The sequence below is a fragment of the Papio anubis genome, chromosome 2 (assembly GCF_008728515.1).
Source record: "Papio anubis isolate 15944 chromosome 2, Panubis1.0, whole genome shotgun sequence".
Classification (NCBI taxonomy): Eukaryota; Metazoa; Chordata; class Mammalia; order Primates; family Cercopithecidae; genus Papio; species Papio anubis.
Genome location: NC_044977.1, coordinates 155,386,594 through 155,399,519, shown reverse-complemented (window position 1 = coordinate 155,399,519; position 12,926 = coordinate 155,386,594). Strand labels below are relative to the sequence as shown.

Here is a 12,926-nt window from a genome sequence, read left to right as displayed (position 1 = left end):
TGGAAGTCTCCCCAACTACCTTGGTATTTTTGCAGAAAGTACAGATTACATTTTGCACTGTCCTTAGCTGTGTAGAGATTGGGCTTAGAGCCAAGGCAGGCTGAAAAGCGAACCTACTTTTCCTAAACTGATGGGACTTAGGAGAAGGAAAGGGGTTGGAAGTAAGGCAAAGGAGTAATTGGGCCTTTATCATCTTGCCTGGGTCTTTGAGCCACCACATCCTGTCTTTCCTAGGAGGTGGACTGAGGCTTAGTCCTTCACAACACAATGTCCTTATGGAGGCTTTCTGGCTCCTCCTACCTCCTTCTCTGCTGCATGCCTTGTCTGGGGATGGGCAGAGTAGACATTGGGTACTCAATGTCAAGAAGCACCTGCCTTATACCCTTGCCAAGTGACTACTGTGTGCCTTCTGTGGAGGGTGTGGAGGGACTCAAAATAGAGGTCAGGGTGACAGGATAAGTGTTGGCTTTCCAGACTCTGCATGAGGTTTTCATTCTTCTTTCAGGCAGCTTTACACAGACAGGGGGTTTGTGTTTGGAGCGGTGGTGTGGGTGATGGGACACTGTACCTCATGCCCTTAGTGAAGGTTTTAGGGAACCTGCTGCGCAGGAGCGGAGGGGAGAGAAAATATTTGCCTCAGAAAGTAATATGCTGACCATCCCAGCAGTTATGGGGAGAAAATGCACATCTAATTCTTAAAGAACTTTACTGATTAGGTCTGTTGCCTCCTGTATAGAATTTCTGTGGAAAAAAAGCCAAATGTTAACGTATTGTTGTCTTTATCTTTCTGCAGATAATGCCTCAGACATCTCTGTAACCCGATGCCTTTGCTTTTCTGTTTTGGCAGAGGAATGTTACGGCATCCGGGGTCATCCCTCAGATTTCTCTGATCATGGGCCCATGTGCTGGTGGGGCTGTCTACTCCCCAGCCCTAACAGACTTCACGTTCATGGTAAAGGTAAGAAAGAAGGGCCTGTTTCTGGTGCCCTTTGATATTTGTGCAGTTCCTTACCTGCAATAAAAATAATTCCTGACCCAGATCTAGGTTATCTGCATTCTCATTGGCTTTCAGCATAGTGATGATAAGGTGTTAGTGGAGAGACGGTTTTGGCATGAAATTTGTAGCTCCTGGGGGTTCAGTGGCAGGGGGTGCTTATGTACTTCATTGCTGGGTGATTTTACTTGTTGATCTGAATTGCAAATGATTTTCAGGTAATCGATGAATCCTGTCCTCTGAACAGATAGATAACTGTTTACTGAGTCCTATTCAAGAAGTTTCTCATGGAAGGCTTTTCTGTAATCCGTTTATTGGAAAGTTGTTTCTGATGTTTCATCTTTATTTCTTCAGCTCCTTGTCATTTTATTACTTTGTGTCCACAATGGTAATGGATAAATCTGATCTCACACTTCATTTTGAGAGGTACATATCTTTATTACATGACTTTAACGGACTTATATTTTAAAAATATTTTTAAATGAAGTCTATTTGAACTTATACAAGAGTAATTACCATTAATCTCAAACCCTGCTTTAAAAAAATCAGCCTTAAAATATTAATAAAAGTGAACATTGGATGCTAAGACAGAACGGTTAGGGGGAAAAAGTAATGATAGCCATCCAACATGAGGAGAGGAGTTCTAGAGGGAATGTAAATGGGAAACCCTTTGTTCTCGAGGGAAGTTAGGCAGTAGGAATTCAGAAGTTCCACAAAGTGCTTACCACTTTGACTCAACTATTCTGTTCTTAGTGACATACTGAAAGCAGTGTAAGTGTTCAACAATAGGAGTAACTTTTATTAATCAAATGTAAGATGGGCCATACACAGTGGCTCACGCCTGTAATCCCAGCATTTTGGGAGGCTGATGCAGGTGGATCACTTGAGCTCAGGAGTTTGAGACCAGCCTGGGCAACATAGCGAAACCCCATCTCTACAAAAAAATACAAAAATTAGCTGGGCATGGTGGTGCATACCTGTGGTCTCAGCTACTTGGGAGGCTGAGGTGGGAGGATCACTCGAGTCCAGAATATCGAAGCAGCAGTGAGCCAAGATAATGCCACTGCACTCTAGCTCTGGGTGACAGAGGAAGATCCTGCCTCAAAAATAAAAAAATAAATAAATAGAAGTAAGATGACCACTTCTCTTAAACTAGGTGGACAATGCAGAATTTTCTGAACTTTGCTTACTAAATCTATATATACATACCTAGCTGGTGCTACCCCCATTCTCTCCTCCTTCCTGCTGTTATGAAGGGAGGTGTGGGATCAATTCCTCTGACTAAAGTCATCCTTTCTTCCTGCTACACACATCCACATTACTGAATATAACTCTCCACCCCTCTTCAGGACCCTTATACTGTCCCTTTGCTCCTTTCTCTTTAGTATCTTCAGTCTCTCCCTTGGTACTGGATCCTCCCATCAAAACTTAATCACGCTCAGGTCTTTCCTATCATCAAAACAAAAACTGTCCTCTAGTTGCAATACTCCTGTAGCTCTTGCTCTGTTTCTCTCTTGCCATCCCATTCTTCAACACATGTTAATTTAGCTTTGACCCCTAGACCACTAAATCATTTTTTTAAGGTCCTCAGTGACTTTTGCATCACCGTAAATGCAGTTTAACTCTCATCTTCGTCAGTCTTTCAACAGGGTTCCCTTGGCTTCCATTATACCATATTCTGGCATTTCTTCTCACAACTCTGACCATACCTTCCTGGTTTCCATTGGCACTTTACATGGTTCCATTCAGACTCGATGCTGGAGTTCATTCCAACTGCTTTCTCTTTTAATTCTGTGTTTTATTCTAAGCAATCTCATTTTCTGCTTACAAAACTTTAGTTAATAGTTGCATATTAGTGAGACTTCCTCTCTTGTCCTCAGCAATATTATCAAGCTGTCGCCATTCTACATCTTAAATATTCTGTGTATTTAATAAGAGTGCAGTGGAAAATACTAAGTCTCTTTTAAAGGACTACACAAGGTAATTATAACATTCTTATGGGAGGAAGAAACATGCAAGCATAAACATTCTATGAAAGTAGTGTAATGAGGAGTTAGCCCTACCAGGTGCCAGGATTTAAAACTACAATAACTAAAACAGTCTAAAGAACTTGTAAGTAAGTGAACAGAAAGACCAAGGGACATTACAGAATTGATAAATAGAGCTACATCTATTTGGACATTATGATGAAAAGGATATTGTTCTAAGCAAAGTCACTGATAATAACAATTTCTTATGTCAGAGATACCAGTGATTGCTGCATCACTAAATCCAGTTAACATTTCTCACCCTTTGTCTTACCTCTTCACAATATTTGCTCTAACTGATCACTCCAGTCTCATGACTTTAAATACTGATCCATATGCTGACAACTCTCAAATCTGTTTCTCCAGGATTGTATGTTTAAGAGCCTACTAGAATTTCCATTTGAACTTTAATGGGTATCTCAAACTTAACAGGTTTTGATTTCTACCAAGCTCCTCCTGCATTGCTCTCTTACAGCCATTGCCGTTTTAAATGGCAAGTCTAGTCTTCCAGTGGCTCAGGTAAAAGCTTTGACACTATTTGGACTCATCTTTTTGCTATCACATCCTAAATTTAGTCAGAAGGTCCTGTTGGCTTTACTTTAGAATATAATCCACAATATAATCAAATTGCTTCTTAGCACTACTACTTACTTCTTACTACCAAAACTGCTACCACTTTGATTCAAGCACATCATTTCCCATCTGATTATTACAGAATCCTCCTGACTGCTTCTGTCACTGACTCCTTTGAGAGTCAAATTTACAAATTTTAAAAATTTGTAATCATTTTAAATTTTGTAATATAATACATATTCAGGAAAGTACATAAGATATGTATAGTTTAAGTTATTACAAAGTGCAAATGTGTGTAAATAATACGCAGGTCAGGCTGGGTGGGGTGACTCACACCTCTAATCCCAGTGCTTTGGGAGGCTGAGGTGGGTGGATCACTTGAGGCTAGTAGTTTGAGACCAGCCTGGTCAACGTGATGAAACCCTGTCTCTGCTAAAAATATAAAAATTAGCCAAGTGTGGTGGTACGTGCTTGTAGTACCAGCTACTCGGGAGGCTGAGGTAGGAGAATCGTTTGAACCTGAGAGGCGGAGGTTGCAGTGAGCCAAGCGCGCCTGGGTGGCAGAGCAAGACTCTGTCTTAAAAAAAAAAAAAAAAAAAAAAAATTAATAATAACCCAGGTCAGGAAATAGCTCTTCAAGAGCCCTGTCATGATGGTCCTTCCTAAGGATCACTGTAGCCTCCATCCTGCATAGAATTCTTTATTGTCTCAGCTTTTCTGGTAATGTTTTTATTTGCTTTGCTTCATAGTTGAAAATAAAAATTACCTCCCTAAACAATTTGGATTAGTGTTTCCTGTTTTGACCTTTATGTTAAGTGAAACCATGTAATATGCTTTCTTTTGTGCATGGCTTCTGGCTGATTATGTTTTTAAGATTTATCTATGTTGTTCTTGGAAAATGTAGTTCATTCACTTTAACAGCTCTGTAGTAAGTGTGTGTATGTATGTGTGTATGCGTGTGTATATATATGTGTGTGTGTGTGTGTGTGTGTGTGTGTGTATGGTTTTTTTTTCCTTTTTTTTTGAGACAGAGTCTTGCTCTGTCACCCAGACTGGAGTGCAGTGACATGGATCTCGCCTCACTGCAACCTTTGCCTCCTGGGTTTATGTGATTCTCACACCTCAGCCTCCCAAGTAGCTGGGACTACAGGCATGTGCCACCGCACATCCGGCTAATTTTTTGTATTTTTGGTAGAGATGGATTTTGCTATGTTGGCCAGGGTGGTCTCCAATACTTGGCCTCGAGTAATCTGCCTGCCTCAGCCTCCTAAAGTGCTGCGAGTACAGACGTGAGCCACCGTGCGCAGCCATAGTAAGTATTTCTTAACGTATTCATTCATTCCACTGCTGACGGACATTTAAATTATTTCAAGATTTTTGCCATTGCAAATGATGCCGATGTAAACATTTTTCTACATGTATCTTGGCATGCACATTTGAGTTTCTGATGCTGATGTAAACGTTTCACATTAGAGGCAATCCTAGGTCATAGAATATATATGTCTTCAGCTTCTCTAGATAATGCCCGTCTGTTTACTAAAGAGGCTGCAGCCAGCAGTTTGAGAATTTCAGTTGTTTCACATCCTTGCCAGCATTTATATTAACATATTTTAATTGTGCCAGTTTGATGCTTGTGGTATAGTCTCTTATTGTGTTCTCAATTTGCTTTGACTCAATTTGCATTAGTCCATAACTAATAAGGCTGAGTGCCTTTTCGTATGATTCCTGTTCTTCTAAATTAGGGTATGTTTATGACTCAGAATGTAGTCTCTCTTGGTGAATGTTCCATGGGAGCTTCAGAAGAAAGTGTATTCTGTTGTTAGAGGAAGTGTGTCCATCATATCCAGTTTATTGGTACCGTTTTTCTTTAATTTTAAAAATGATTTCTATTTATTTTACTTTTTAAAATGTTTATTATTATTATTATTTTTTATTTTTTGAGACGGAGTCTCCCCCTCTCACCCAGGCTGGAGTGCAGTGGCGTGATCTCGGCTCACTGCAAACTACTTCAGTTCCCAGGTTCAAGTGATCCTCCTGCCTCAGCCTCCTGTGTAGCTGGGACTACAGGTACACACTGCTATGCCTGCTTAATTTTTTATTTTTTTTTTTATTTTTTATGTAGAGAACTGGTCTCACTGTGTTGCTTAGACTGGTCTTGAACTCCTGGGCTCAAGCAATCCTCCTCCCTCCCAAAGTGCTGGGATTACAGGTATAAGCTACCACACCTGGTCTTCTATAAAAAATTTTTAGAGACAGGGTCTCACTCTGTCTCACTTACCCAGGCTGGAGTGCAGTGGTATGATCATAGCTCACCAAAGCCTCGACCTCCTGGGCGCAAGTGATCCTCCTGTGTAGCTGGGATGACAGGCACATGCCAACACACCTGGCTAATTTTTTATTTAATTTATGTTTTTGAGACAGAGTCTCGCTGTGTCGCTCAGGCTGAAGAGCAGTGGTGCGATCTCAGCTCACTGCATCCTTGACTTCCTGGGGCCAAGCAATCCTCTCACCTTAGCCTCCTGAGTAGCTGGGACTATAGGTGTGTGCCACCATGCGTGGCCAATTTTTTAATTTTTGCAGAGACAGGGTTTCACCATGTTGGCCAGGCTAATTCTTATTTATTTTAATTTTTATAGAGACGGGATCTTGCCATATTGTCATAGGCTGGTCTTAACCCCTGGCCTCAAGTAATCCTCTCACATAGGGCCCTTGAGTTGCCGGGATTATAGGCATGAGCCACTGTGCCCAGCTGATTGGTGTTACTGAGTTCATCTGTGTCTTTATTGTTTCTGCCTGCTGGATCTGTCCACTTTTGATAGAGAAGTGTTGAAATCTTCAACTGTAATCATGGATTCATCTATTTCTCCTTCCAGTGCTATCAGTATTTGCCTCATGTTATTTTGATGCTCTGTTGTTAGGTGGATACACATGAAGGACTGTTTGTCTCCTTGGAGAATTGACCCCTTTATCATTATTCAGAATTCCTCTGTATAATAACTTTCCTTGGTCTGAGCCTTTTCTGTCTGAAATTAATATAGCTACTCCTGATATCTTTTGATTAGTCTTAGCATGTAATGTATTTCTGCAGTCATTTACTTTTAATCTTTATGTGTCTATTTCAAGTGGATTTTTTGTAGACATCCCATATAGTTGTGTCTTGACAGATTCTTGATCCAGTCTATCTGTCTTTTAATTGATACATTTAGACCATTGACATTCAGAGAGATTGTTGGTATAGTTGGATTAATATCTACCATATTTGTTACTGTTTTCTTTTTGTTGTTTGTTCTTATTTTTGTCTTCCACTCTTCTGCCTTTTGTGATTTTAATTGAGCATTCTATATGATTCCATTTTTCTCCTGTATTAGCATGTTAGTTATATATATATATATATATATATATAAATTTTTGTTTTTTACATTCTTTAGTGGTTGCCTTAGAGGTTGCAATATAATTTACAACTATTTTAAGTTCAATTTCAGATAACTTCTGCTTCCCAGGTTGTATGAGTATCTTATAATAGCAAAATCATTCTAATTCCTTCCTCCCATCCCTCATATCATATATATAAGATATGTGTACATAGTTGCCCTTGATCTTAGCCAAAAGGCTGAGAAGCGATGTGTACATAATTGAATTGTACATAATTGAATTTTTGCTATTACTTTGAATCAAAAGTTTTCATTTTACCTTCTTGAATCCTCTTTCTTTCTTTATGTACGTATAAGTTTCTGATCTTTATCATTTACCTTTTCTGTAAAGAATTTTGCTGAACATTTTTTGCAAGGCAGGTCTACTGGCAAGAGATTACCTCAAGTTTTGTTTGTTTGAGAAGGTCTTTATTTTTCCTTCACTTTTGAAGAATAATCTTGCAGAATGCAGAATTCTAGGTTGGTAGGATCTTTCCCCTCAACACTTTAAATATTTCATTCTACTCTCTTCTTTCTTGCATGGTTTCTAAGAAAACTTGGATGTAATTATTATTTTTGGTCCTCTATAGGCAAAATGTTTTTTTCTTATGGCTGCCTTTAAGATTTTTTCTTTGATTTTCTGTAGTTTGGAAATAATGTCTTAAGTGTAGTTTTTTGTTTTTTGTTTTTTTAGAGGTGGGGTCTCTTTGTGTTTCCCAGGCTGGTTCAAACTCCTGGGCTCACATGTTCTTCCTGCCTTAGGCTCGTGAGTGGCTGGGACAACAGGTGTGCACCACTATGCCTATCTTTCTCTGTGTAGTTTGTTTGTTTGTTTGTTTGTTTGTTTTGGCATTCATCTTGCTTGATGGTCTCTGAGCTTCTTGGATCTGTGGTTTGGTGTCAGACAATTTGGGGAACTTTTCAGTCATTATTACTTCCTATATTCTGTTCTTTTTTCTCTTTCTGCTCCTTCTGGCATTCTCATTATGTATATGTTACATTGTTTGTAAGTTGTCCCACAGTTTTTAGATACTCCAGTTTTTTTTAATCTGATTTTTTTCTTTGCTTTTCAATTTGGGTGGTTTCTCTTGAGATATCTTCAAGCTCAGAGTTTCTTTCCTCAAGCAGGCCCAGTCTGCCAAAAAAACATATCAGATGCATTCTTTATTTCTGTTGCAGTGTTTCCAATCCCTGGCATATTTTAGTTTTTTTTAGAATTTCGATTTCTCACCTTACATTGCTCATCTGTTCTTGCTTGCTGTCTACTCTATCCATGAGAGCCCTTAGCATTTTGTTTATTTTTGTTTTTTGAGATGGAGTCTTGCTGTCTTGGCCAGGCTGGTGTTGAAGGCCTGGGCTCAAGTGATCCTCCCTCCTCAGCCTCCTGAGTACGTGAGACTACAGACACATGCCATTATACCTGGCAAACATCTTAATTGTTGTTTAAAGTTTCTGGTCTGATAATTCCAACATTTCTGCTATGTCTGATTCCGGTTCTAATGCTTATTCTGTCTCTTCAAACTTCGTTTTTTGTCTTTTAGTATGTCTTATGACTTATTCCTGGTAGCTGGACATGATATACTAGGTAAAATGAACTATTGTAAATAGGCCCTTAGTAATGGTAAGGAGCTGGGGAAGAGGAAGTGTTCTGTAGTCTTATGAGTAGGTGTCAGTCTTTTAGTGAGCCTGTGCCTCTGAACTATGAATATCATGTGTCTCTCAGTCTTTTGCAGTCTTTAGGTGGGACAGGGTGGCTAGAGCGGGTTGGGGCTGGCCATTTCCCCTCTCCCACATGGAAGGCCAGAGCTGGCTTGAGTTTGGTATTTTTCTTCCCTCGGGTCAGCAGTTTCTGATAAAACTTCAGCAGGTTAGGCTCTGGTTATATAGTTTCGCCTGAGGGCAGACCCTGTTAAGAACTGTGCTCTGGTGCATTTCAGAAGGGTCTCTTTTTTCCCCCTATGCATGTCAGAAGCGTAAGGGAGTTTTTCTCTGATAATCACTGTGAGAACCTTGTTGAGTTCCTAGAGGTAAAACTCACAAAAGTGTGGGAGCCCCAATGACTGGCCGCCCCTGGAGTCTTCATCTCTCAGACTTGTCCATGCTGGGCCTCCAGCAATTTGTTAGTTGTAGTTCTGGATTTCATACATCAGCCCTGGCTCTGGGGGAGATTTGTGCTTGTGGGTTTCTGCCCTGCAAGGCTCAATTTTCTGCATTTGCCAGTCGGTCTCCAGTTTTGGAGTGCTTTGTTCTGTGACCTCACCTCTCTGATGGATCTAAGAAAAGCTGTTGGTTTTTCCCCTGCAACTTGTTCAGCTTTTTATTTGTAAGGAAGGAGTATCAACTTTCAGCTTCTTTTGTGCTAGACTGGAAACCTGAAATTCTGTGTTTCTAGTTTGTTTTTTTTTTTTTAAACAGTTTCAAATAAGGCTGCTATAAACATTTGTTTCGAAGTCTGTGTGTGAAGTGGGGAAGACCTTTCTAGCTAGACTTTTCTAGCAAGATTTCAAACCAAGAAGCCATAAGATAAAAGACTGATATAATGCATATGATAGACTAAAGACTAATTTCTTTAGTATATAGAAAAGCCAGCGATGTATTAGAAATGGGCAAAGAACATGAATAGTGAGTTTAGAGAGCACTGTAGTAATACTGATTGCAGAATTGCTTATTATACTAAAGTTTTGGAAACAACCTTCATGACCATCAATTGGTGAAAAGTTAAATTATGATACAAATCTTACTATACTGATAAGGAATAGAATGATCTTCAAGCTAGAAGAGCAAATTTGAGAACAGTGTGTATAGAACACTGTTGGGAAGAAAATGTTTGCATTAGAATGTGTTTGTGTTAGATAATGTTTGTGTTAGAGAATAAGAGGGCAAATAAATGTATATATTAATGCTCATGGATTCATGGGTGTCTCTGTAGGGAGAGAGAAGAAACTGACAGGGGATGCCTTAGGGGAGGGGAATTGGAGGCCTGAAAGTAAGGGCTGGGCTGTAGACTTTCCACTGTATCTCCTATTCCTCTGTTTAAATTTTGTGCAGTATGCTTATATTATCTATATATTATAAACTAAAAATTAAAAGCCTATCACTCTGTCATAATACCGAAGCATTGATTTGTTAGTTTTTTGTTTTTGTTTTTGAGAGGTTTTCACTCTGTCCCCCAGGCTGGAGTGTAGTGGTGCAAGCAGTCATAGCTCACTGCGACTCCAGTAATTCTCCCACTTCACCCTCCTGAGTAGCTGGGACTACAGGCACATGCCACCAGGCCTACCTAATTGAAACGCATTTTTATGGAGACTGGGTCTCGCTATGTTGGCCAGGCTGGTGTTGAACTCCTGGCCTGAGGTGATCCTCCTGCCTTGGCTTCCCAAAGTGTTGGGATTACAGGTGTGAGCCACTGTGTCCCACTGATTTATCAGTATTTTTAAGTAGCTTCATTTAAAGTGACTGGTTGCATACAGTCTCCATATCTCAGTTTCCTCATATGTAAATGAGGGTGATAATAGTACTCAGGCTTTACCGACACAGTTTTGTGAAGTGCTTAAAAAACTTCTTGGTGCACAGCAAGCTCTAAGAGCCACCTGTTACTGTGTTCTACAGATGAATGACCTTGAAATGTTAGCCACACTGCAAGTTAACTTGCTGAGGTAGAACCATGCAACAGAGATTTTTTAAAAGTAGACATTGAGGCAGGGAAAACTTGGGTCTTCAGTTTGGATTTGCATCTTTAAGCTACATCCTATCCTCATTCGGCCACATCACTATCTTCTCTGCATTTGTCATCTTGGCTGAATCGACTCTAAGGCTGTGACCAGCTCTGGTGCTCTGAGGTTGACTGTTCTGGAAATCTTTTATTTCAGGACACCTCCTACCTGTTCATCACTGGCCCTGATGTTGTGAAGTCTGTCACCAATGAGGATGTTACCCAGGAGGAGCTTGGTGGTGCCAAGACCCACACCACCATGTCAGGTGAGAGGCCTTGAAGCTGACCTTGTTGTTTTCAAACACTGAGAAGAGGGCATTGCCAAAGCGCCTGGTGGCAGTTTTTGAGAAATGTTACTTAATTGGCAGACCTTATTTGGGAAGACTGTGGTACAGTCTATTGTACTACAATACAATACAGTGTATTGTTTACAGTTATAGTGATAAAGGTAGATTTAGTATAGAAAATTTATTAAATTAATAATGCCTGGTTATTCTTTAAAACAATTTAAAGCTCATTGCTGGAATGGTGATTTTAAGTAGGTATGATTTATATATGTACAGTTGAACCTTTGAAAAAAAATCTTATTGTGACATTTTTTATTCTAAGGTTAGTATATATCTTAGAGTACATAAATGTTTTACAATCATTGGCCAGGTGCATGATGGTCATGTACCATGTGTTCACGAATTTGGTCATAGTTGTTCACTTCTTCTTTTTTTGTTTTTTTTTTGAGACAGGATCCAACTCTGTGGCCCAGGCTGGAGTGCAGTGCACAATCTTAGCTCATTGCAGCCTCTGCCTCCCAGGCTCAAGTAATCCTCCCACCACAGACTCTTGGGTAGCTGGGACTACAGGCATGCACCACCATGCCCAGCAAATTTTTGTATTTTTTTTTTTTTGTAGAGACAGGGGTTACCATGTTACCAGGCTGGTGTCGAACTCTTGGCCTCAAGCAGTCTGCCCGCCTTGGCTTCCCCAAGTGCTGGGATTACAGGCATGAGCCACCATACCTGGTGGTTTTGTTTTGTTTTGTTTTGTTTTTGAGATAGGGTCTCACGCTGTTGCCCAGGCTGGAGTACAGGGGCATAATGATAGCTCACTGTAGCCTCAGTCTCCTGGGCTCAAGTGATTCTTCTGCCTCAGCCTCTCTAGTAGCTGGGACTACAGGTATGTGCCACCATGCCCAGGTAATTTTTATTTTTAATTTTTTTTTTGTAGAGGTGTGGTCTCACTGTGTTGCCCAGGTTGGTCTCGAACTCCTGGGCTCAAGCAATCCTCCCACCTCAGCCTCCCAAAGTGCTGGGATTACAGGCATGAGTCACCAGGTCCTGCTAGTTGTTCACAACTTTAAGATTACATGCCAAGTTTAAAATGTATAAAGATTATTCTGTGCCTCAGCATTGAAACAAAAAGTTCTTGTTTAAACAGAAAGGCATGGAATTGGGAGTAGGGCATGATTCTGATATTAGTGAAGACATGTTAGCTGTTGGAGTAATTATTGCAATTCCATGTTTTCTTGTAAAAGAAACCACCCAGCTGTGAATGGATTGCCTACCACACAGCAATGTACCTAAAGACAGGAGAAATTACTTCTTTGAGAGATTTTACAGTAGTAAGAGGCTGGCGTGCCTGATTTATGCACCTCATTGCACTGTGGTTAAGGCATTGGGTCAGCATTTGTCAGCATTTCTTCCCAGTGTCCCTAAAGTACAGATGGGTATTATCAGTGAAGTCTTAGATTAGATGAAATATAGTTTAAAAAAAGTCAGGGCTCTTGATTCCCCCACCCACAAAAATTGTTTCTCCCCTTGTCAGGTTGGCATCGATCTTGACTCATTCCTTTCCCTTACCTATCAGCATCATTTAGCCCCATCTTTTAAGACATATGTAGAATCAGAACACTTCTCAGCATCACCTCCAGCATGACCTGATGCCATGCTGTTGTCTCAGGGCTTTATTGGTAGCAGCCTGTTTTTCTTGCTGGGATATAATATAAAGCTGGGTCTTGATGGCATCTTAGATTTGATGAAATACGCTGTTTATTTTTCCCCGTTTTAATAGCATGATATGTTTGTAGTAGAAAACATACAAAACATAAAAACCACTAGATATTCCATCATCCACAGATAATCACTAGTGATTTTTTGGTTATACCCTTGCAGTCTTTTCACGCAGATGACTGTGAATACACATACACTTACTCAAAC

At 40.1% G+C, this 12,926-nt stretch overlaps 1 protein-coding gene across 2 annotated transcripts in view; it reads left to right on the top strand.

Moving 5' to 3' along the window:
* Window positions 1-12,926, top strand: part of PCCB (propionyl-CoA carboxylase subunit beta) — a 91,065-nt gene that overhangs the window by 42,624 nt on the left and 35,515 nt on the right. For both annotated transcript variants that reach the window (XM_031663745.1, XM_003895074.4), the window contains 2 exons: window positions 848-958; window positions 10,874-10,982. In XM_031663745.1, the coding sequence (XP_031519605.1) occupies window positions 848-958; window positions 10,874-10,982 (220 nt within the window). The remainder of the gene's footprint in view (window positions 1-847; window positions 959-10,873; window positions 10,983-12,926) is intronic.